The 26,764-nt window shown below is 40.8% G+C and overlaps 2 protein-coding genes and 1 pseudogene across 4 annotated transcripts in view; 2 read left to right on the top strand and 1 right to left on the bottom strand.

The window, feature by feature from the left end:
* The first annotated feature begins 491 nt into the window (after nucleotides 1-491).
* LOC129823362 (motor neuron and pancreas homeobox 1-like) lies at nucleotides 492-3,134 on the top strand. Its single transcript, XM_055882282.1, has 3 exons — nucleotides 492-1,038; nucleotides 1,855-2,015; nucleotides 2,256-3,134. Exons 1-3 carry the CDS (start codon nucleotides 552-554, stop codon nucleotides 2,541-2,543), a joined length of 936 nt encoding a protein of 311 aa, XP_055738257.1. The 5' UTR covers nucleotides 492-551; the 3' UTR covers nucleotides 2,544-3,134.
* A 7,691-nt stretch (nucleotides 3,135-10,825) lies between these two features.
* On the bottom strand, nucleotides 10,826-22,309 carry LOC129822795 (nucleolar MIF4G domain-containing protein 1-like; annotated as a pseudogene).
* A 2,693-nt stretch (nucleotides 22,310-25,002) lies between these two features.
* Nucleotides 25,003-26,764, top strand: part of LOC129822794 (limb region 1 protein homolog) — a 62,486-nt gene continuing 60,724 nt past the window's right edge. For all 3 annotated transcript variants that reach the window (XM_055881218.1, XM_055881217.1, XM_055881216.1), the window contains exon 1: nucleotides 25,003-25,192. In XM_055881218.1, coding sequence (XP_055737193.1) covers nucleotides 25,143-25,192 — 50 coding nt within the window. In that variant the 5' untranslated portion in view covers nucleotides 25,003-25,142. The remainder of the gene's footprint in view (nucleotides 25,193-26,764) is intronic.

The raw sequence follows: 26,764 nt of genomic DNA, 5'->3' as shown, positions 1-26,764 counted from the left end.
AAGATAGTATTAACTTTTAAACGTGAGATTTTCACTGCAGAGTTACTTTAAAGATAGAGGAGTACATTTCCACCGTTGCAATCACCAGGCATTATAGGTTGACGTCTTCACAACTTGGAATTTAATTAAACTATGTGACGATAAATAGGTCAATAGGCTCTCAATACATTTTCAAGTCTATCCATCTTTGGCTAAATGTATATCATATTATTGTTCAATGCAAATATATCCAACCCATTCATTAAAATGTTTTCTAAAATTCACCCTTTCAAAAGTGCCCCATCGACCCAAAGTGGGACGTGTCATTTCTTAGAGAGGTATGCAATGTGCCAGCTAAACGCATTGTAAACATGGCTTGGATTGACCAATGGGATAACCCCATGCCAAACGGGTGGAACCAATCCGATATCGAATAAGAATGAAGTGTCACGTTGGTTTCACCGCTCACACTTTAACCGAGATCATAACTTTAAGAGGTGGAACGACGACGACACTTCAATATCGTTTTGATACAACTGTTCAACGTCTGCAAACGACGGACACTGGTTCAAATGGAGAAATCCAAAAATTTCCGCATCGATGCGCTTCTGGCTGTTGACCCGCCGAAGGTGCAGACATCTCCGCTTGCGCTTGTGACTTCTTTATCGTCCTCTTCCATTTCATCGTCCGGAAGTGTACCAAACTCAGAATTGAATGCCGACTCTTTACGGAATGAGACGCCGTCTCCACCTAGGATTTCCCCTTCTGGTTTGATTCCTAAACCAGGCTTCTTGAACAGTCCCCACAGTATGCTTGGATTACATCCACAGAGCAGCGCAGGAATCCCTCCCCAGGCTCTCTACGGCCACCCCATGTATACCTACTCCCTCGGGCAGCACCCTGCCTTGTCCTACTCATACCCGCATGGGTCCCATCACCACCATCCATGCAGCGACTCCCTCAAACTCTCGGCCGGGACGTTTCAGCTCGACCACTGGCTGCGAGTCTCCACAGCGGGAATGATGCTACCCAAAATGCCCGATTTTAATTGTGAGTATTGTGAGTATAACTGCTGTTTTTAATTATACAAATATTTTTGGACTGGTATCAAAAAACTGCTGACTTTATATTTGCTGTATGGCGAGCAAGTTGATGGATTTTACATTATTCATCCATTGGTGCCTTTATTGCCTCAATACTTGGTGAAGGTGCGAGGAGAGGGGTGATAGGTTTTCAGAGAGAAACTATAATGGACAGTGGGAAAGTGACAGTGTGAAACTCGCAGCCGACACACTGTTTGCTAACCAGATACTGCGTCTTTTGTTCCTGTTCGTTTTAACAGATGTGTTTAAAATTAGGTGGCAAATAGCTTAGCTCTCTCTGAATATATACTCGGGCAATGTTAGATGTTATACTAACAATATTATGGCAATTTCGACCTGAACCCGTTTCTTGAGAAGGCTGCATAGTGTGCAAAAAAACATACATTTATATCCCAAAGGATATATGTGTTCTATATGTTCAATTTAAATCAGTTTAATATAAAGCTTTTATCCATTTAATATTCAACAACTGATTTCCCATTTAAATCTGAAATAATTAGCCTTTCATTTTCAATCTGCTTATTACTAAAGTACATATTGTTATAGGCTATATCATATAGGGAAAATGCTATCTCAATATTATTCCTTTAGTTTGCAGACAAATTGGATTTTTCAGGCATATAACGGTTTTATTATAGCCTAAGTCTACTGCGTGTCGAATAATGTATTGAAATGCCGTGCATAGGCCTAATGTAAAAGCACGCACGCACGTTGACATCATTTTTTTCTTGACCTCATGAGTATAGAAATGTACTTAGATTTTGTTTTCCAGCTCAGGCCCAGTCAAACTTGCTTGGAAAGTGCAGAAGACCAAGGACTGCATTTACAAGTCAGCAGCTACTGGAGCTCGAGCATCAATTCAAACTGAATAAGTATCTGTCGCGACCAAAGCGCTTTGAGGTGGCTACATCCTTGATGCTGACGGAAACGCAGGTATATATTAAGAGCTTCAAATACATGTTTGTTTGAGAGCCATTGTGAAACATACCACTATTATGCTATTTAATGCGTTTTACATGAAAACACTGTTCTTCAGTTGTGTGTTCTATGAACTGGCCAGGTGCTGCCCATTACGAACGGCTCGTATCTAAAAACGTCCTATTAACTCGAACGATTATTGTTCGACCATATAAAACACATTTTCTCAATTATATTTGTTATTTTCATTTCCAGGTGAAAATTTGGTTTCAGAACAGGCGAATGAAGTGGAAACGGAGCAAGAAGGCCAAAGAGCAAGCCGCACAGGAGGCTGAGAATAAGAAAAGCAACAAAAACGGACAGGAGAAATCGGACGGACAGGAACAAACGGATTATCAAAAGACGAGTTCTGCCAAAAGTAACAGAATAAGAGACTTCAGGGACAGTGACGATGATGAAGGTGACAACTTCCTGTACAACTCCTCGGATTGCTCATCGGACGACGATCGAAACCACACCAGTGATATAAGCCCACAGCCTTGATATGGGTAAGGATACATGTATTTTTGAAAAGCTAGCGGCCTACACTCCTTAAATGTGAATGACATTTTCCACCTAACTGCAGCTGCATGTACAGTAATAACAACCTTCAATCACCTACCCGGAAATTACGAAAGTAATTAGAATACTTTGGAATATAATAAATGATCAATGCCGGACTGAGATTCAGTTTGCAGAATGGCCCTAATAAGGTCAGATTGACGTTTTAGAATGCAGTATCGAGGTACAGTCTGCTATTTGTAACATTGCATGGTTTTATGTGACAATGTCATGTTTTCATCCAGTTGGTTTAGGACCTTGATGTCCAGTACAATCGCATAGGTACTCCACTATAGGTGTTGTTGTCATACTATTTTGATAGGGCGACCAATTGTAAATTCAGACATGATATTCATCTTTGCATTTTATTTTGTTGAATGTTTTGGAATTTGTGTGGATATAGCCTATAACACTAATGTAATTGTGTCATATACTGTTAACGTGCAGAAAAATGTCCTTTGTTTATTTTTGTATACTGTATTTATAAAATGGCTATACCGATGCATGCTAAATTATTGTCTCCCATGATAGCCTACAGACGACATTAAATACATTTGTTGTATAAAACATTGTGTTTTTTAATGCTGACCAATGTGGATTTATCAAACACACTTAGCCAATTATGGTCCCATGTTGGAGCCAATTTGGGCTCTGTTTACAGGTCATAAGCATACACATAGGTCTGTACAATTGACCTTATGATCTTAGTATAATTTTGATTGATATATTGATTTAGCCAGCAAGTGCATAGCATTTCACATTTTCTTGAGGGCTATTGTGCAAAGTAGGAAAATATTTTAATTCATAAATAAATTATGACAATGTCTATATTTAGCAGTTCGAATGACAATCCTTTGAAAATAGTGCTTTTGTTGTCTATCCGCATTAACATTCGGTTTCAAAGATTTATTAATATGAGCCAATTGCTGGTCTAGTGTGAAATGGTTCCACAGTCTTACTCCAGACACGTTTGCACAGACCCGACACCGCTATAAACAGCGATTCCCATGACCCGGCCTGTCAGACCAACGATTACGACAAGAACCTTCAATAGGCCTACGAAGTGTACGATAGGCCTACTAACATATAGACTACATCCACAGCTTATAATGCAGTTTTTTGGGGGGGATTTAGGCTGTAGCCTATGTTACATCCACCACAACAACATTGCTTTTACTTATCAAAATTATAGGCTACTGAGCTCACTACATCCTCTTTAGGCCTGAAGAGACTGCAGCATTATCTGGAGGAAATACAATATTGTAAGAAAACAGAGCTCTTAGTAATCGCAATGGCATTTGTGGCAATGTAATTCAGTCCAGTTTAATAGAAAGTAAAAGTCTAATACATATTTAGGGCCACCCTTAAGAAAAAAACACATGAATTTCACATGTGAAGTTAATGTGACAACATGTAAAAGCAGCATGTGATAACATGAAAATCCACATGTGAAACTTCATGTGAAATATCATCACGTGAAGTGTTCCATAACCTCATGGTTTCACATGATTTCACATGGAAAAGGTTATGTGATCACTTGTGAAAATCCACACGTGAAACTTCATGTGAAATATCATCATGCATGATTTCACATGTGAAATAAAATTGTGAAATCATGTGGGTTTTCCTCAAGGGCTTAGGTACTTTCTAAGCAAACAATCTAGTAATACATTTGGTTCAATGTGAATGAAAAGCATTTCCTAAACATGTGGGAATTTCACATGTGAAATCATGTGATTTTCCACATGTGAAATAATGTGTTTTTCTATAAGGGTACATAGCTACCAATGAGTTATATCTCAGATAAATTACTAGAGTACATGTAAATATCAACATAATGCTCAAGGCATGAAAAGCAATTCCTTTGCAATATATTCCCTTTCTTTTAGCCATAATGCCTCATCTAATATCCCCCTATTCCATTGTCTCTTTTAAGATTGACAATGTTTGATAGTTGTTCATACTCACATGCAGTGTCTTTTTGTTTTGGAAATACAGATGTCTTGCATTGCAGCTATTTGTATATGAAGTGTGATATATTTACCAGTCTACTTTATGAACAGGGTTGGGTAGATTACTTTCTAAATGTAATCCGTTACAGTTAGCGTACTAGTTACCTGTCCAAAATTGTAATCAGTAACGTAATTTTTAGATTACCCAAACTCAGTAACGTAATCGGATTACTTTCAGTTACTTTTGGATTACTTTCCCTTTAAGAGGCACATTTGTTGTGTCATCATAGTGGTCTCTTACTTGTGGTCAGACTAGACTCACTCAAGTAGAACAAACTTAAAGGTCCAATGCAGCAGTTTTTATCTCAATATTTCCTGGGTAACAATTAACAATAAAGTACTTTACTGTGATTGTTTCAAATTAAAATGGTCAAAAATAAACAAAAATAACTTCTTCGCAAAGAGCGATTTCTCATGCAAGAATTTTGCTAGGACTGTCCGGAGTTGTTTGAGTGGGGAGGTGAAAATTGAAAAATTAGCTGTTATTGTCAGAGTTTTGGAACTCTCGTTCTTATTGGTCTATTAACATTTTAAAGTTAGGTCATTTAGCAGGCACTCTTATCCAGAGAGACTTACAGTAATGCATGCATACATTTTTCATACTGATCTCCCATGGGAATCAAGCATACAACCCTGGCGTTATAAGCACCATGCTCTACCAACTGAGCCACATGGGAATTAGTAACTAATTTATCGTATGGTGATGTCACCATGAAAAGCCAAAACTCCCTCCCACCAAAACAGGCAGATTTTTCAGGCGGCCTTTTCAACAGCTCTTAGTCTAAAAGAGCCTTATCATAATTTTCACAATTTCATCGTATTATTCCAACCTCATAGTGTGGAAATATATATAAAACCCCAAAATCTAGTTTTTGACTGCACTGATTACAATATTTTTACTGGTAACATAACCGATTACATTTACAGGTTTTTGTAATTATATTATATAACCGATTACATGTAATCAGTTACTCCCCAACCATGTAACATACTGTAGGTTTCTGTCCTACATGGTCTGGTCTGATGTACAGAGCCTAGCACAGCTTAAATGTGGGAAATCAGTCACTGTAGCACATTGGTGAGTTTATGGGGTACTTATGCTTTATGTGGTGCATAGCATGATTACTGTTTTGTGAATTCCTTATCAGCGTTTCGTTCATGTTCGACCAAATGTGTGATTTGTTTTTTTGCTTAGAGAGTAGCTAAGCCCTTACGGAAAAACCACATGATTTAAAATTTTTATTTCACATGTGAAATCATGTGAAACTATGTGTTTTTGGAACACTTCACGTGATGATATTTCACATGAAGTTTCACATTTAATCCCATACATAAGGATTCAAATTTTCACATGTACATATTTTTTTTACATTAGATTTCACAGGTGATGACCTGCAAACCAAAATGTGTCTTTAGGATACAGACACAAACAGTGCTTTTAACATACAGTGTTTTCAATTTACATATTTGACACTCATGATTACATTGTGTATGTCCTCACCTTGGATCTGAACTCACAACCTCTAGGTTCACAGCATTCCGATCGTCCTGCTATGCCACAATGTCTTTCTCAATTATTGATTTCACCTGTATTCCTACACTTTGGACTTAAGTAAAGTAAATCTCAGCTTTGTTAAAAATACACAGAAGAAAAACTATTCTATTTATCATGATGATTCAGGAGTAACATTAAAACTGAATAATATGCCCCACCAACATTAAACTATACAGAAAACCCCTGAAATTGCTGAAATAAGTCAATTAAATCAATGATGAGAGAATAGTCAGAAAATAGAAGTGCAGATGTCATTTTTTTCTAAGTGCAGAGATGTGTTATATGTAATGAACGTGTAGAGGAACGCCACAGACTTTGTGGCGCAGCATATCCATAATCCAGAGGTTGTAAATTCTAATCCCAGGTGGGGTCATATTGAGATGTCAGTACGAAGTGATCATGTCAAATGGAATCATACTGTCATTGATTTAAAAAAATGACACTATTTTAGCTGAACAGCGTCCCCCTTTCTTTAAAACCCCCATATAACTTATTTCCCTTACAAAAAAAAAACAAATTTGAAAATTGCAGTTTAAATTGTGAAAATGGCAGTTTTACATGTGAAATTACATTTTCATATGTAAAATAGCTGTTTTCACATGTTGAGCTGAAATTTCCACATGTAGAAAAGAGATACGTGAGGTCAGTTGTTCACATGTGAAACCATATGTTCACATGTATTACGTTTAGAGTTCAAATGTTAACACCACCTTTCACATGTGAGGAGAATAACATGTTTTCATCTCACATGTGAATTGCAGATTCAGATGTGAAATTTTCAGTTTCACATGCGAAAATCAAATTTGCACTTTCACATGTGAAAAACCTTTGTGAAAATCCAATTCTCAAGTGTGAAACTGCTTTTTCACATGTTGACATTTTATGTTGTCACATTTATTTAATGAGATCATCTAATCAAATTTGTAGTTTCAAAGTATCACATCTTGAAAATTTGCATCTCCATGTTGTCACATTTATTTCACGAGATCATGTTTTAAAATGTTTAGTTTCATGTTATGACTTGTTGATTTTACGTCATCACATTATCACCTGTAAAATTAATTTGGTTTTTCTGTAAGGGAGTGTTCCAAAATATGTTTCAGAAGTTCTGAGTTTCTGTATAGCTGTGTTAGTATTATTGATTGAGGAGTAATTTAGCAAACGGATAGTTTGCCCAGCTGTGAGGACACAAAGAGAGAGAGAGCTGCTTTATCAACACCCCTCAGTCAGGTACGGGACGGGAACACCCTCTGGGAGGGCAGGATATAGCTGGGAACAATAGACAGAGTCGGCACGCATCCCAAATGGCACCCTATTCCCTTTAAAGTGCACTTCTCTTGACCAGGGCCCACAGGGCTCGTCACAAGTAGTGCACTATTAAGGGAATAAGGTGCCATTTGGGATTTACCAGAGTCAGTCTGAAGAATGGGACACACATACTGTACTACAGTGTAAGCATTATAAAATGTTGAGGCTAATTATAGGGTCTCCATATTTTCTTTATTCCTGTGATAGTACTGTAGTGTTAAGTAGTATACTAATTATGGGATTACAGACGCTTAACTGGCTGGTTGTGCTTGCTAGCTGGAGTGTTGTCAGTAGAATTTAACATCTTAGCAGAACCATTAGAGGGTCACTCAGGGGTCAATACCAACCTAATGACACATGCAAGATGGCTTTCACCTGCATACAATAGCCGGTGAGCTCTTCACTGACTCTCAGTCACAATTCTCCTCTCTAGTTGACTCACAGGGATTCTCTTTGTTACCATAGAGACTGACTGACACGGATCAGCTACATTTGCACTTTCACCTTCATCAAAACAAATAAGAACATCAAAGGCGAAGACATTGCCACCCTCCCATAGAAGCCATTTTCTGGTGGTCTGGCGGAGGGTTTCCTCTGAGTGACCTCGGTGGCCCTGTCTCACCTTCTGGCCCACACACAGATTAATGCCAGCCTTGTTGTTGGAGCTAATTAATAGTAGCAGGCATCAAATGTAATGCAATGACTCTGCTATGCAATGCACGCAGCCAATGTTGTCAGAGCGACGTCAACTTACCAACATTATGACCAGGAATACAACTTTCCCGAAGCGGATCCTTTGTTCGGACCACCACCCAGGACAGTGGATCTGATCCCAGAAGCCGACCCAAAACAACATCGCCGCAGAAGAGGCAGACGAAGCGGCCGCCTGGTCAGGCTCCGTAGGCGTGCACACTGCCCAGCGCTTCCGAGTATATTACTTGCTCTTACCATCTTGTAGGCAGAAACTCAAACAGGATGTACCCATGACTAGAACCATTCAACGCTGGTCTGACCAATCGGAATCCACGCTTCAAGATTTCTTTGATCACGCGGACTGGGAAATGTTCCGGGCAGCCTCTGAGAATAACATCGATCTATACGCTGACTCTGTGAGTGAGTTTATAAGGAAGTGATTTGGAGATGTTGTACCCACTGTGACTAAAACCTACCCTAACCAGAAACCATGGATGGATGTCGGCATTCGCGCAAAACTAAAAGGGTGAACCACCACATTTAACCATGGAAAGAGGACTGGGAATATGGCCGAATATAAACAGTGTAGTGATTCCCTCCGCAAGGCAATCAAACAAGCGAAGTGGAGTCGCAATTCAACGGCTCAGACACAAGACGTATAGCAGGAAATCACGGACTACAAAAAGAAAACCAGCCACGTTACGGACACCAACGTCTCGCTTCCAGACAAACTAGCTGCTCCCTATCCCAGTCTGCTGTCCCCACATGCTTCAAGATGGCCACCATTGTTCCTGTACCCAAGATGGCAAAGATAACTGAACTAAATTACTACCGCCCCATAGCTCTCACTTCTGTCATCATGAAGTGCTTTGAGAGACTAGTCAAGGATAATATCACCTCTACCTTACCTGCCACCCTAGACCCACTTCAGTTTGAATACCGCCCCAACAGGTCCACACACGGTGCAATCGCCATCACACTGCACACTGCCCTATCCCATCTGGACAAGAGGAATAACTATGTAAGAATGCTCTTCATTGACTACAGCTCAGCGTTCAAAACCATAGTACCCTCCAAGCTCCTCATTAAGCTGGAGGCCCTGGGTCTCAACCCCGCCCTGTGCAATTTGGTCCTGTACTTTCTGACGGGCTGCCCCCAGGTGGTGAAGATAGAAAACAACATCTCCACTTCGCTGACCCTCAACACTGGGGCCCCACAAGGGTGGGTGCTCAGCCCACTCCTGTACTCCCTGTTCACCCATGACTGCGTGGCCATGCACACCTCCAACTCAATCATCAAGTTTGGACGACACAACAGTAGTGGGCTTGTTTACCAACAACGACGAGACAACCTACAGGGAGGTGGTGAGGGCACTCGGAGTGTGGTGTCACTCAACGTCAACAAAACAAAGGAGATGATAATGGACTTCAGGAAACAGCAGAGGTAGCACCCCCCTATCCACATCGAAGGGACAGTAGTGGAGAAGGTGGAAAGTTTTAAGTTCCTCGGCGTAAACATCAAAGACAAACTGAAATGGTCAATGGTCACCACACACAGTGTGGTGAAGAAGATGCAACAGCTCCTCTTCAACCTCAGGAAGCTGAAGAAATTTGGCTTGTCACCTAAAACCCTGACAAACCTTTACAGATGCACAATCGAGAGCATCCTGTCGGGCTGTATCACTGCCTGGTAAGGCAACTGCACCACCCTCAACCGCAAGGCTCTCCAGAGGGTGGTGCGATCTGCACAACGCATCACCGGGAGAAAACTACCTGCCCTCCAAGACACCTTCAGCACCCGATGTCACAGGAAGGCCAAAAAGATCATCAAGAACAACAACCACCCGAGCCACTGCCTGTTCACCCTGCTACCACTCAGAAGGCGAGGTCAGTACAGGTGCATCAAAGCTGGGACCGAGACTGAAAAACAGCTTCTATCTCAAGGCCATCAGACTGCTAAAAAGCAATCACTAACTCAGAGAGGCTGCTGCCTACATAGAGACTCATATCACTAATCACTTTAAACAATGCCACTTTAGTAATGTTAACATATCTTACATTACTAATATCATATGTATATACTGTACATTTAGATTTGTGTGTATTAGGTAGTTGTTGGGGAATTGTTTAGATTACTTGTTAGATATTACTGCACTGTCGGAAATAGAAGCACAAGCATTTCGCCACACTCGCATTAACATCTGCTAACTGTGTGTATGTGACCAATAAAACTTAATTTGATTTGAATAAAAACCCCAGTGTCATTTCATTCAGATGTGTTAGCCTACACAGAATGTGAATGAACATGATGTTGGGTCTCTTTTACAATGTTGATACATTCAAGGGTAAAAACTTGAAAAGATTGAATAGTGATTCATTTGGCACTTCTGATACAAGGTCGTAAACATGGAAGCTTGCTCATGGGAAGAGGTCAACAATGTCACAGAGCGATGCTAATGACGTTGACAACAGATTAGAAAGTGACCTATAAAGTTAGCTATGGACAATCAGATGCCAATGGCATAGCCAAAGCCATTAATTTTGTCCTCAGTCAACAACCTCCTCCTCAAACGCAATTCATAGCTAAGGTCGTACACAAAGTAAAAGATTAAGACTTACACAACTTATAATTGAATATAGTGAGTACACAACACCATGTAATTGAGAAGAAGCTGATTTATCAATTAGGGATTCAAATGTAAAACTTCAATAGACTGCTTTGGTAAAATGTAACATCAATATGACCACAAACAACTGGTACTCTATTAGGATCCCAATTAGCAGTTGCGAAAGCAGCAGCTCCTCTTCCTCAGGTCCACACAAAACGTGACATAATACAGAACATTAGTAGACAAGGTCAGAACTCCATAAATTTAATCCAAATTTGGTATGCAGTGATGATGACGGTCATGTAAATTCTGTATGAACTTTGAGACATTGTTTCCCACTGTCACCCGAGAGGATTATTTCACATAACCGCTGCGTCCGCCTGGAAAGTGAGCTCAGTGTATTGACATTATGCAAATAAGCTTTCATGAATTCCAGAGACATAACATACAGGAAACACATTCACATGTATCAAGACCCATCAAATCAGATGAATTCAGTATGCAAATGTTTATCATTTCCCCTTATGCACATCTCAAATGTTTACATTATTAATCCTCTATTCATCTGAAACATGCATTTTAGTAGACTGCATACCATTGCTACATGGTAAAATCAGAATAACTTGGCATTCTGTACAAATATATAGACAAAGGCAATTTCCATTATGACAATGAATTCAATTTGAATGAATTCAAAGTGTTAACTACACTGGAAATAGAATTGTCCACAATTATCATTATCATTGCCACTTGATGAAGCCTCTACTTAACGTTGATATTTATAATGTCATAAAAACCATCTCCGTGGTTGCCAATACTGCAATTCATTAAAAAAGCTGACTTAAATGATGACTGAGACCTCCCAGAGGAACCATGTCCATTGACCTTGGGGCAACATCCAAAATCACAGTTTCAAAACCAGTTTCAAAACCACAAAACAAAACAGCATTGCTTCAGTCTTGAAATTCAATTGATGGGTTTGTTCTTTGTAATAAAGACCATTTTCTCCAAACAGGTCTCTTTTGTTCTCCTGGCATTCTCCCAGAGTCCGAACGTGTCTGTGTGTGTTTTACAGTTTGAGTTTGGTTTCTTTGGCCCCCATGGCCTTGGTGGCGACCTCGGCTCGCTCTGACAGAAGGCCTGTTTGCTCAGCTGGTCCCTGGGGCTGGGCATTCTTCAGTAGGAAGTGACTGATGAACAGCTTCAAGCCCTCCCGCAGCATTCCTAGCTTGGGAATTCCCAAAATCCTGACGAGACACAACACAATGACAGACATTGACACCAGACTTTTCACATGGTCAACCCTCAGTGGTGCAGTTTTACAGGAGAGCCAAAGGACTCTAGCCAAAGATGTTTCATGACTAGGTGAAAGGAGGAAGAATCTGACCCTGATAAAATGTATTCTAAACCAGGGTTCGTCAACGACAAAAAATTCTGAGCTAATAGTCGGTGGGCCAGAACATAATTAGCATATATTACCACAACTAATTGGCCTACTTTACAAATTGAACACAATTTAATACATCTGATTAGCACAAAATAAATTCAGTGAAAATAACAATTTTTATTATTTTTGCCTCTTTCTCTGCGAGTTGATTGGTGGGAAAAACATGTCTACGTAGCCTACTTTAGGCTACACCACTCTTTTTAACGTCAACATTCGTTCAGAACAATTAGCTTCATTGCAAGAGAAAATGTTGCTCTCAAAAAGTATCAAAAGAAAGGTGGATAATAAAGATCGCGGATATGGTAAGATGAACGCAAATCTCTGTCCATTTCAGGGAAGAATGGACAGAGCGATATGCGTTCAACTTACCATATTTTCCCAATGCCAAGCCAGTGTGTCTTATTTGCAATGAAAATGCCACTGCGTGCAAATCATTTAAATCTCAGACGTCATTATGAGTCTAAGCATGGAACCTTTGAAGTGGCCCTCCGCCCCAGACAGAGGCCCGACGCAGAAACATTGAAGAGTTAACTGCAAGCTACACATAAAGCTTTTTTTTGGCTGACATTCTGTCATTTAAAACGGGTTAAATCTGCAGTTACAAGGACGAGGGAAAAAAGTGGACATGGTGGAAAAACTTGAGGCCTTTACTAGGAAGCTTGAGTTGTTCGATTTGGACTTGTCATCTGGAAGGCTACTGCACCTTAGCACATGAAGAAACGACAGGCAGAGGGACCAGGCCGCAGCATTGTCACACAGGTGATGGAAGATTTCATCAAGCAGCTGAGGGACAACTTCTCCACCAGATTTGAAGACTACAGCATGCCCAAGGATATCATTGAGTTTGTACTTGATCCTCTCACAGTCCAACCAGGTGGAGAATTCTCCACCATTGCTAAGAAAACGATACCCTTGCTACCTCCATTGCTAAGAAAACTGACCCTTGTGCCTGAGGAAGCGAAGGTAACCTGCCTAAATGATTACCGCACCGTGGCACTCATGTCGGTAGCCATGAAGTGCTTTGAAAGGCTGGTCATGTCTCACATCAACAGCATCCTCCCGGACACCCTAGACCCACTCCAATTTGCATACCGCCCCAAAAGATCCACAGATGAGGCAATCTCAATCGCACTCCACACCGCCCTTTCCCACCTGGACAAAAGGAACACCTATGTGAGAATGCTGTTCATCGGCTACAGCTCAGCGTTCAACGCCATAGTGCCCACGAAGCTCATCATGAAGCTAAGGACTCTGGGACTAAACACCTCCCTCTGCAACTGGATCCTGAACTTCCTGACGGGCCACCCCCAGGTGGTAAGAGAGGAAACAACCAGTCTGCCACGCTGATCCTTAACACTGGGGCCTCTCAGGGGTTTGTACTTAGTCCCCTCCTGTATTCCCTGTTCACCCACGACTGCGTGGCCAAACAACTCCAACACCATCATTAAGTTTGCTGACGACACAACAGTGGTAGGCCTGATCACCGACAATGATGAGACGGCCTACAGGGAGGAGGTCAAAGAAATGTATGTGTGGTGCCAGGAAAACAACCTCTCCCTCAATGTGAGCAAGACAAAGGAGATGATCGTGTACTACAGGAAAAGGCGGGCCGAACAGGCCCCCATTAACATGGACGAGGCTGTCGTGGAGCGCGTCGAGAGTTTCAAGTTCCTTGGTGTCCACATTACCAACAAACTATTATGGTCCAAACATACCAAGACAGTCGTGAAAAGGGCACAACAAAACCTTTTACCCCTCAGGAGACTGAAAAGATTTAGCATGGGCCCCCAGATCCTCAAAAAGTTCTACAGCTGCACCATCGAGAGCATCCTGACCGGTTGCATCACCGCCTGGTATGGCAACGGCTCGGCATCTGACCGTAAGGCGCTACAGAGGGTAGTGCGAACGGCCCAGTACATCACTGGGGCCAAGCTTCCTGCCATCCAGGAGGGGGTAGGAAGGGCCATTTTCAATAAGATCTGATTTGGGGGGGGGGGGGGGGGGGTTACAGGTACAATATACAAGGAAAAGAAACAAAAATAAGTGATCCTCCACCTCCAGCCTCCCATTCTATTCCCCCAGCCCCACATCCACCCTCCTGGCGACCAGAGAAACCCTCCCCATACCACCCCTTCCACCACTTCCCTGTGGAGCTAATATGAGGTAAAACGTTCAGGTTTCAAACAATTAAGTAGGGCTATATGTTTCAAAATGCATAAGCCTACTGCCTCCAGCTCAGATTGCAAAGTGGAAGGTGACGTGCTGATAGCCTGCCTACCGTTGCCTATGCACTCGAATGGAGGCACGCTTCAATTACGAGTTGAGAAATAGTAGCAATAGAAAGCTGGGATCCTTCTCGATTTAATCATGGCCATCAAAACTCTGTTTTTAAACACGCGATTACATTTAGAATTGTTGCGCAATGACTGGGCTTATAAAAGCACCTTTCACTCCAGTAGCAACCAGCTGTTTGAGGAGCTGCAGATTTTGCTTTCCAACAGATATTTCACTCAAACTAGGCCATGTATGCTATGCGCGTGTAATAACTAAGATACATGATGAACTAACGATAAAATAGATGCACCAATTTAATTCCACAAAATGATGCAAATTAACCTATAGACCGATCAGCATGACCGGTCAAATGTAGGTTACCATCCCTACTATGGAGAATTTATGAAAAATTCTAATGTCTGGGCCTGTATTCATAAAGTGCCTCTGTCCATGTAATCTTACTCATTATGATCTAAAAGACTAAATTGATCCTAGATCAGCACTCTGAGAGGTTTTATAATTACGGGCCCTGTTCTCTTACCTGGAACCGCCTGTCATGCTCACAGAACTTATCTCCCAGTGCAACATAGAAGGCATTGAATCTCTTCTCCTGGAGGCAACAATCCATCAGCAGGTGGACAATCTCTCTCTCCTGCTGGTCCTTTAGCCCCATCCTGTACACAGAAAATAATGTAGTGTCACATACTGAAACTTGTGACAACGTCTAGCTTTGGTATGAGAGCATTTCAGCAGTGCAGAAGGGTAGGGACACAAAACACACCGTATCAGCTTCTCAAAAGGCATCCAGGTAATCGTCGCTGGTCATGATGACGCAGAAGATATTTCTCCTTATGTCTGTTCATTCTCCGTTTCCAGGCCAGGTCTAAGATCTTTAAGCTGAACTGAGTAGACAGATGAAGGAAAAATGGCATTATGATCAGTAAAACACATTGAAAATGTGGTCTAGTTCAGCTCAAATGTAGTGATATGCAGTCAGGGTAGGCAGTGCGTAACAAAATTATAATAATCATTTTAAAAAGCTGTTATGATAAAAGAAAATAACAAATTGTTATTATTTTTTGGGGATATTTTATGTTTTTTTCTGATGGGTGTCCCTATTCTGGGATGGTTAAGATAACGTGCGCTAATGAGCATTTCTTCCCCCCACCAAAATAGTGCCACTAGGCCTTTATTACTCCTGTACGAGCGGAGCAAAATCTGTTAGACAAACAATTTCAGCACACCCACCGTAAAAAACATCTTCCCGGAGCCATGCCTTCACTGCACCTCAAATAATTTTCCAAGTTCGATTTCCAAGGCAAACTTGGTATAATTCAGAGGGAGACCAACAGCTGAGCTTCCTGGCCTTCATCAGAGGAAGGGACAGAAAATCATCCGATCGAATGCACCACACTTGGCCTGACAGACACAGCATCCCGGAGCACACAACCGATCAGAGACGAGAGGAATGTTTTACAACATTTTGGACAATATCAGTGTTAAAATAAAAGCCATGTTTGATCCGTTTGTCAGCCTTGGCCCTACAGCACTGTCACCGAGAGGTTCACCCTAAAGGACAGATGAATGGACTTAAATCACAAGTAAATGCATTTTCCTTTGCAAATTGCGGTTTAGGCTACTGCTGAATGAACATGAGAATAGACACCATCCCTTTGATGCATTTAATTTATCAAGCTAGAATTTTGTTTTGAAGAAACATTTCAATTGTTGATATGGGATTTTCTTCAGAACCGTATACATCACGTGTGTAATAATATTTCACATAATATTATTGTGTGTGCGTGCGTGCATTTGCGCATTCCACTCGCGGTGCATTGGAAGAATTGTAAATCCATTGTGAAAGGCTAGGGAGTTTGCGTTGCAAACTATTTGAATGAAATGTAACTGTGGATGCTACATCAGTCTATGGCCGAGCTGAGTTGAGCAGTGTGCCATTTTGTCGGATGATATGAAATATGTCGCCATCTGAGACTATCGCTTTTGTATCTTGGCTACATTGGTTTTTACATTTGGTCAAAATTGTTTGTCAATTTCAGTTAATAGCCTATGTCACTGGCTGTTGGAGCTACAGTGGGATCCAAAATTACTGGCACCCCTGACTGGCAATGCACAAACAATACTTAAAAAATATAAACATAGAGACAAACTCAAAATACCAACATGTGAAAAATACTGTACTTTATTAATGTTTCAATGGAACCCACCAAAATTATTTATTGATTTAATTAAAAATCAATGTCTTCCAAATCAAGGTTGCACAATTATTGGCACCCTTAAATGTTATTGTAAATAACATCTACCAAAATTAAACAAGGAATTACATTCCACGTATTTAAGTTTATCTAAGTGTTAAGGAACTATATTGAGCCATTACATCACTTCCTTTTTCCCTAGGGTATAAAAAAGAGGTAACACGCATGCAATATTCCTTTGCCATCCAACACCATGAAGTTAACAAAAGAACTGGCAGTTCAAAAGGAACAGATGGTCGTAGACCTTCATAAATCTGGTAATGGCTACAAGAAGATCCACAAACGATTGAATATACCACTGAGCACTGTCAGGGCAATTATTAAAAAATTAAAAAGATATGGAACAGTTAAAAACCTCAAGGGTAGAGGACGCAAATGCATTTTGCCCCCCAGGATAGAGAGGAGGATCGTTAGAGAAGCAACAAAATCCCCAAGAATCACTGTGAAAGAATTGCAGGCCTTGATGGCGTCTTGGGGTCATCAGGATTAAAAAAGCACCATCAGACGCCACCTCCACAACCACAGGCTCTTTGGAAGGGTTGCCAGAAGAAAGCCCTTAATGACCCCAAGACACAGACTCAAGCGCTTGGAGTTTGCCAAACGTCATGTAAATTATGATTGGAAGAAGGTGCTCTGGTCAGATGAGACCAAAATTAAACGTTTTAGTCAGATACAGCATCAGCATGTTTGGCGTCGAAACAGAGATGCATACAAGGAGAGGCACCTCATACCCACTGTGAAATATGGTGGTGGGTCAGTGATGTTTAAGGGCTGTTTTAATTCCAGAGGTCCAGAGGTCCAGAGGCACTGGTAAGATTGATGGCATAATGAATTCCACCAAGTATTAGGCAATTTTGGCTGACAATCTGGTTGCCTCTGCCAGAAGGCTGGGACTTGGCCGTATGTGGACTTTCCAACAAGACAATGACCCAAAACATACCTCAAGATCCACACAGAAATGGTTCTGTGACAACAAAATCAATGTTCTGCCATGGCCATCTCAGTCGCCGGACCTCAATCCAATCGAAAACCTGTGGGCTGAGTGGAAGAGGGCAGTTGATAAGCGCAAACCAAAGACTGTGAAGGATCTTGAAAGGATCTGCATAGAGGAATGGTCCAAAATCCCTCCAAATGTGTTCCTTAACCTTGTCAAACATTACAGGAAAAGACCATGCTGTTATCCTTGCCAGAGGTGGTGGCACTAAGTTCTAAATGAGGAGTGCCAATAATTATGAAACCTTGATTTTGGTTAAATGTATTTTGTATTAAATAATTGAATGATTTTGTTGGGTTCCATTGAAACGTTAATAAAGTACAGTATTTCTCACATCTTGGTATTTTGAGTTTATCTCCATAATTATATTGTTTATATTTTTTTAAGTATTGTTTGTGCATTGCCAGTCAGGGGTGCCAGTAATTTTGGAGCTTCACTGTATCTATTGTATGGTGAACTTGGCATTCATCAAGGTTTATTTGTCAGTAAATTAGGCTTTGATAATAGCCAGTGCCTAGCCAGCCACCGACCTCTCTTCTCAAACCTTCATATGAAAGAGCTGCAGTAATGATTTGGTGGAACACCAGGGGCCATATGTGTCAAGCATCTCTGAGTGCTAATCTAGAATCAGGTCCCCCCCCGTCAAAATAAGATTATATGGTTTGAATCAGCAGGACTATTCTGAGACACTGGATGCATACGGCCCCAGATATTTTATGGTTCCAGTACCTTTCCTTCGGCAGTTGTCTGTTTTGATGTCATGTTGCCCTGGTCACCTATCATGGGTGCTCTGCTCCACGATGAGCCCACGATCCACCAGCGGCCCACCTGCTCTGCAGCCAAGAGGTTCTCCAAAGAGACCCTCAGCTTCACATCACTGGCCCCTGAACTCTGGTAGATCTGAACACAACAGTTAAAATATTATTCACATAATGCTCCGGGGTGAAGTTTCACCTAATTACAGATCTAGGCACAGCTTCCCCTTCCCCAATCTCAACCTTAAATGTAAGTGGGATAAATGCTAAACTGAACCAAGATCAGCATCTAGGGGCAACCTCACCTTACTCCTTCACACTCCACTCATCTGGGTGCGCAAACCTATATTATAAACTGGGTGGTTCAAGCCCTGAATGCAGATTGGCTGACAGCCGTGGTATATCAGACCGTATACCACAGGTATAACAAAACATTTATTTGTACTGCTCTAATTACATTGGTAACCAGTTTATAATAGCAATAAGGCACCTCGGGGGTTTGTGGTATATGGCCAATATACCACGGCTAAGGGCTGTATCCAGGCACTCCGCGTTGTGTCGTGCTTAAGAACAGCCCTTAGCCGTGGAATATTGGCCATATACCTCACCCCCTCATGCCTTATTGCTTAAAGATAAACTGCTATGTGAGATTATAGTGCCCCCTGGTGGTTTTAGCTAAAATGCACAAGTGATATATTCTTGTGGTTGAAACATCAACAATGGAAGAATATTTCATGGCTGAGCAAAGAATGGTTTTGAGGTTATGATATCACAGTTTGTTAGTAAGTATTAAGTTAATCAGATCCATATCCCACCAGAGTTCTCTGTAGTTTTTGCACTCAACAGGCTCTGGGTCATGGACCGGGATCTTCCTCATATCGTTGTTCTTCAGAGCCAACATGGTCTCCAGCATGAAGCGCACCTAAAGACAGAGATGACGTTCAGAAGAGAGTTGGCTTGTTATTCATTTATGACTGCTAAGGAATGCTAATTGCGAGTTGCTCTGGATAAGAGCTGCTAAATGAGCAAAATGTTAAAAGACCATGTTCGAAAGCGTTACCACCAATAAGGTGCATTTCAGAGTATAGACAGAGGGTGATGTTGAGAGTGTTGTTGTGTGGTAGCTGTGACAGACCGTACCCTGTTTTCATCCGGAAACTTGGTGCCCACACCGCTGGCTTTGCGCTGGGCCCCAGAGAGGAGCTCTTTCAGAGCCACGGCATCATCCTTCCACAGGGCGAAGCCTACATTTTTCAGCATGAACAGAACCAGCTCAATGTCCTTTTTCGGTGAAGGCCCCAACCAACATCTTCAGGATGTCAAAGGTGAGGAGGGCGTGCACCACCTGGAAGTTGTAGAGACGTGCCACCATGGCCACCGGGCTCTTGTACATTCCGTCAAACTCTCTCCAAGAAATTAGCCACCTGCAAAATGGTACATTGTGTCAAAGAACAGAAAATAAAGCAAGTCATTGGAACCTTGAATTGCTGAAGGGTATGTGAATGTGTGTGTGTTTCAAGTTTGATTGTGTGTGGTCATTTACTGACAGCTGGGGAATAAACCTGACTGAAAGAGATAATGCTAATAGGAAGGCAAGGTGTGAACCGCCACTTTCCCATTAATCAAACAGAGGGGGTTAGCTTATAAAGGAACTGGAGACAAGTCACACAGCACGTAAATCAAACAAACCACAAGCTAATGATCATTCACGGGTTAATGGTTACTCCTTTTCTCACACAGACTGTGTTGTTACAAAATACTATTTTCTTCTTTCTGTGCCCTTATCAGAGGAGCATACAGGGGTGAACTAAAGGTAAACTAAAGGTCACCAACAGAGAACAGAATCCTAGACAACTACACCTGCTACAAAATCATTAGGATTCAATCGTAATTCTTAGTTGACTGTAACTAGCTCCCTTACTTTTCTGCATCCCAAATGTCACCTTATTCCCTATATAGTGCCCCATTTTTGACCAGGGCCCAAATGTGGTGCTATCCAGCACCTGACACCAGTGTAGTTAATTAGGGGAGTACTCTGACTGAGACTCGAGCCCAGGTTTCTGTGACTGTCATTCCAAAACAGTTATACCAGAAGGCAAAAACAAATCGCTTGGTGAGGTCGCTAGGTGTTGAACTAAGGTTGGATAGTATTTTTTTTAAAGGGGTTCAACTTAGTTTTTTAGCTCACTCCCCTCACTTATCTTTTTTTAAGGGTAGGTAGCATAAACATAACCCCATATCACATATGGATTTGCATTAGTATACGTTTATTTGTATTTTTTAAATGCCACTTTAGCTACAGCAGCGACATGACCGCGATAGCCAGTAAGAAGTATTTCAAGTCGGCAGGCAGGCCAATACAACACCATTGCCGGCTTATCGACTCATTGTGCACTCCAATCAGCCACGCAAAACGTTCTTGTGTGGCAACAAACCTGCCCAATTAGCTGATTCGCTTTCCATACACCCACTCCTTTCGACACACCCACTCGTCCATACTCCAGTTGCCATATTGAGCTGCAGTTACCCTTGGTGCAATGATGCCAATTTAGCAAGTTAGTTGCTAGATTTAGGAACTTTTCAGACTAGCCTGGCAACTTCTTTTTTTTCAAACAGCACCTAGCAACACATTCAGCTACTTTTAAACATTTATTTTGAACTTTTAGCAACTTTTGAAAAGTGACTCAAACGCTAAAATGCACGTATTTTCCCTCTAAATTACACAAAAACGATTTTCTCTGTCACACACTCAGTCACAACACACGTGCCTGGCTGCAAAAGTGCATTGTGAGTGACGTCAGCAGAAAGCCAGCAGCAATTTCAGTACATTGCAAATCATGTCTCAATCAAAATTGTACAGAAAAGAGCGGGAGTCTGTACCTGAACAAATATCAAATCATATTTTTCGCCGAGATGGCCAGTCATTTTGTGTAACGTTATTGTATATTCTACGTAATGATGCAGTTTTACGTTTTCACGCAATGACATCACAACGTCATTTAGCAACAAATCAACCTGCCTCTAGCAACTTACTCTGAAAATTAGTTGGCAACACTGCCTGGGTGTCTGTCAGCTAGCGTGCTAGCACTAAGCCAAGGTGGAAAAAGGTACAAAACTGCTGTAGCCTATTTCACAGAGAATATGCCGAAAAGTTTACAAAATAAAACGGAGAACAGACTAGGTACTACAAAACCAGAGCTGATATGATTTTCTCTTTCGAGCGTGCCACGCTTACGGGCCCCCGCTAGATAACACAGCCACAAGGTCCATGAAGCGCATTCTGCATGGCAGCAGGTGCCCCATCTGCTTCTTGTTTACATCACACTTCATGTGATTGGTGGATTGTAGTTCACCACCGCTAACAAATTTCCTGTGTCTTTCCTTCCCTCTTGGCTTTCCCTTGCCTTTCAACTTTGCAACAGAGATAACTATCGTTATTTAACTATGATCGTATTGTTACTTGACGAAAGACACGGACTTTAATAATTAAATTCCTTTCGATGGGTCTACGAGTTTCAAGCTTGGCAAGAAACAAACATGCCTGTGTCTGAAGCAAAAAAGCTCGTCTATGAAGCAAAAGGCTAACGTTACCTACCACCTACTTAAGTGAAATAGCCCCTACCGTCGTTACTTCGAAACACTTGAAATAGTTGAACAAAACTATCTTAAAACGTCAAATAATTAGACACATGTATCCAGTCTTCATGAGGCAAGACATTTTTGTAGACAAACGACTCAGGAAACACAACAAATTATTATCATTTTTAGCGCGGAATGATGATGTCATTTATTTTTGGTCGTCACTAGTTACCACAGCCACAAAGTCATAATTATGTCTACACCCCGCCTATTCTACGATGTAGCTTCTTCAAATCTGATTTTAAACGTATCCCTAATTTTAACCACACTGCTAACTTTATGCCCAAACCTAACCTTAAATGAATACGAGTTTTTTGTGTGTTTTCATGAATTTGTATGATATACAATATAGGCTAACCGTGTAGTTAAAGTTAGAGTTAAGGTTTAAAATCAGTTTTTAACAAGATAAATTGTAGAAATCGGTGTGGTTTAGCCATAGTTAGGATTTTGTAACTGTGTTAACTAGTAACAACCCATTCAGTGGGTTTTGGCTGAATAACCGTTCTCCTAGCAGCAGGATATTATGCTGGAGCACGATCGCGGAATAAAAAACAAAAAAATAAGAGCCCCCTCTGCAAAGACATGCTAAACTATGCAAATATCGATAATTTTTTCACAGCATTGTAGCCACCTTCGAAAAAATACATTTATAATTTGACACATTTTCTTTTTTTTCTTATATTATTTATATCAGCATTTCTTTTGAAAGTTTACACAAATACTGCTATGTTTAAAGCTGTTGTGTAGGCTATATTTAAAGAAATACACTTTTTAATAAAATACAAATACATGTTATTGGAATTACTCAATAGGTTCTGCAAAAATGAAATGGGTCTCTTGTTCTGGGCAACGGGTTTAATACAAATTACTTGTGACCCCTTACTCCATCCACTCCAATCACTGCAATGCAATACACAGTATATGGGATACTTGTTGGCACTTAATAAAGATAAAGTTTTTCTACCTGTCTCAGCTAAAGTGGGGTGGGAAATACTCAGTAGGGTCTCTACTAACCAAATATGTGTCGTTTTGGAGGGGGACTGCGTCATATCCAGCAACACAGCTTTAAATTACCTGGAGGCTATCCATGGTCCTGAAATCAATACACACTCAACAACAAAAAGGAAACACAAATTCCTGTCATCTGTCATCATGAAGTGCTTTGAGAGGCTAGTTAAGGATCATATCACCTCTACCTTACCTGACACCCTAAACCAACTTCAATTTGCATACATATTGCATGCATGCAATAGATCCACAGACGATGCAATCGCCATGGCACTGCACGCTGCCCTATCCCATCTGGACAAGAGGATTTCCTATGTAAGAATGCTGTTCATTGACTATAGCTCAGCCTTCAACACCATAGTACCCTCCAAGCTCATCATTAAGCTTGGGCCCTGGGTCTGAGCCACGCCCTATGCAACTGGGCCCTGGACTTCCTGACGAGCCGCCCCCCCAGGTGGTGAAGGTAGGAAACAACACCTCCACTTTGCTGATCCTCAACACAGGGGTCCCAAATGGGTGCATGCTCAGCCCCCTCCTGTACTCCCTGTTCACCGATGACTGCGTGGTCACAATGACTAGACAGCCTACAGGGAGGAGGTGAGGGCCCTGGCGAAGTGGTGCCAGGAAAATAACCACTCCCTCAATGTCAACAAAACGAAGGAGCTGATCGTGGACCTCAGGAAACAGCAGAGGGAGCATGCCCCTATCCACATCAACGGGATCGCATATTATCTCAAAAATATTTAATTTGCCAAGTGATTGACTTGATGCATTTTATGGCACATGTCAAGGCTGGCCTTGGGCTGATTTAAATATGTAAAGGTACAACCATTATCAGCACCATTAGGTTAATATAGGGCTTTAACAGGTATGCCATTCCATCATTGTTTACATTTTGTCTTTGTTTACATTTGATTTCACACAGGAAGCAAACAGGGTGAGCCCCAAAAAACAGTTAAAGTGTTTTGTCTTTACAACTGATATTCAACACAACAACAGTACATTAATGTATTTTTGGAATTAATATAACATGCAGGACTAAATGCATATGCCTATAAAACAGTCGCCCTCCAAAACAAACTATATTTGGTTAGTAGAGAGAGACCCTACTGAGTATTTTCCACACAACTTTTCTACCTGTCTCAGCTAAAGTGTTCTTTCTATAGCCTAACATACCAGTGTCAACATTGTATTTTTTCATTATTGGTGTTATAAAATGTTTTTTATTTCTTATGTTTTCATAAATTACTTATTGCATTTTCTTGTTGACACAATAAAATTGGCCATTGATTAAAATTCAATATAATTTGAATGAGTTATCCACATTGTGGTCCTTTGAAGCTCTATTGGTAGAGCATGGCGCTTGTAACGCTGGGGTAGTGGTTTCGAGTCCTGGAACCACGACACGTAAAATGCATGCACGCATTACTGTAAGTCGCTTTGGATAAAAGCGTCTGCTAAATGGCATTTATAAACTGGGTGTTTTGAGCCCTGAATGCTGATTGGCTGACAGCAGTGGTATATCAGACCATATAGCTGATAAAACATGTCTTTTTACTGCTCTAATTACGTTGGTAACTAGTTTGTAATATCAATAAGGGACCTGGGGGGTTTGTGGTATATGGCCAATATACCACGGCTAAGGCCTGTATCCAGGCACTCCACGTTCCGTCGTGCTTAAGAACAGCCCTTAGCCGTGGTATATTGGCCATAAACCACACCCCCTCGGACATTATTGCTTAAATATATTATTGCAATGTTTTGAAATGTGGGGTTTTATTTTGAAGTTTTTGTTATTACCATACAATGTGACGTCATCGTTTGTGCTGCTGGCAGAATACTAGTCACAGAAGTGTATGTAGCCTGAGCCGTTTTTTTCTGTTGACCATAGACAGGTTTTATGGACGTCAGTGGTACGACTAGTATTTAGTGGGGCAATTGACTTGCATTTGCAATATGAAGAATGGAAGAAGACGATGTTACTATCAGAGAGCAGAATTTTCACAGCCAAGTTCGAGAGTACATTGTAAGTTAATCTCTCTAACGTTAGCTAGCTAGCTTGCTAGCCAACATTTGATATGTGGCGATGCTGCTTACATTAGATCAGTCAAAAGCAAAGCTAACGTTATTTTGCTAGCAAGCAAGTTGCATATAGCTAGCTACCAATGATAACTAGCGAACGTTCCCCACGTGTAACTATAATAGTAGCTTTCTGATTAGCTCACCTTTTATTGTAGCTCTACAAGGGATAGCCACGTTAATTAAGGGGAAAAGCTGCGATTTCTGCATCCATTTTGGGTCTTTACAATTCTTGAAGAGTAAAACTTATGAATACCTCCATGAGTTCAAGTGTCTTACCCTCATCAGAACCCAAAATATAAGCTTGTTTTACGAATTTGTTTTGTAAACAAAGTAATTGTAAACAAACACTAACATTTGTATTCTCAAAACATGTTTACAAGTAATCTATATATTGGTCAGTCCTTGCATCTATATGAATTGGAGTTGTTCCATTTCTACAGTCTAATCCATCTATTTACCAAATCAGTGTCGGGATAGCTGCTTTGCTATTGTTTGAACGACAAATTGCGCCTTTATGTCTCCAAATAAGTTAGCTTGCCTCTATTGTTGTCATCTTTCTCCTTCCTTGCTTGTTCAGTATTTTTTTTACATTTTATTTTACCTTTTTTTAACTAGGCAAGTCAGTTATGAACGAATTCTTATTTTCAATGACGGCCTAGGAACAGTGGGTTAACTGCCTTGTTCAGGGGCAGAACGACAGATTTTTACCTTGTCAACTCGGGATTTGATGCTGGGATTCGATGCAGTATGCTGGCAGTGGCTACCCAATTAGCTATAGGCAATTCCATGGTAATGAGTCTTTTTCCTTCTAAATGTTACCAAACAAAAATGTAATTTAAAAAGTATAATAACTCTATGCACAAGGACTCATTTTAACAATTTCTGCTGAACATTTTACAAAAACAAAAACTGCAAGAAATGTGCAGATGCAAAGTTTGGTAACAGAATTTTTGTAAAATCTCCCTGTTTTTTTTATGTGGCCACGTTTTCCAAACACTGTTTAAATATCTGCTCTGAATTAAGATTCAAAGATGTCTGCAGAAAGAATAGGGTGTCAGCTATGACATGACACCTTGACTTTTGGTTATTGAACTACAATAAATGAAGTGGATTTACATCACAGAATTACATCATGGGTCCCTGATCTGTACCATACAAAAAAATGCATAATTATGAATATCATTCTCTTCACGGTGATGTATCCTGAAAGGTAGATATATTCAATATCCTCCTTTGCATATTTGAGTATTATTCCACACACTGGTTATTATTCTTATTCCCCAAAACAAGACTACATTTGGTTGGTCCAGACCAAATCTGAACCAATCATCTACATCACAGTACAGCACAATAGAGTTCAGTAAAGTAAATAAGCACAGTACAATACTGTACTCTAGAGTTCCCTACTGAATTCTACTGTAATGTACTTTACTCTAATTTTCTTTACTTTACTGTACGGTGCTGTCCAAATGTATGAAACATAGACGCCTATGATTGGTTCAGATTTGGTCTGGCC

The sequence above is a fragment of the Salvelinus fontinalis genome, chromosome 25 (assembly GCF_029448725.1).
Source record: "Salvelinus fontinalis isolate EN_2023a chromosome 25, ASM2944872v1, whole genome shotgun sequence".
NCBI classification, from domain to species: Eukaryota; Metazoa; Chordata; class Actinopteri; order Salmoniformes; family Salmonidae; genus Salvelinus; species Salvelinus fontinalis.
The sequence above is the reverse complement of the archived record's forward strand: the minus strand, read 5'-3'. Positions and strand labels throughout refer to the sequence as shown.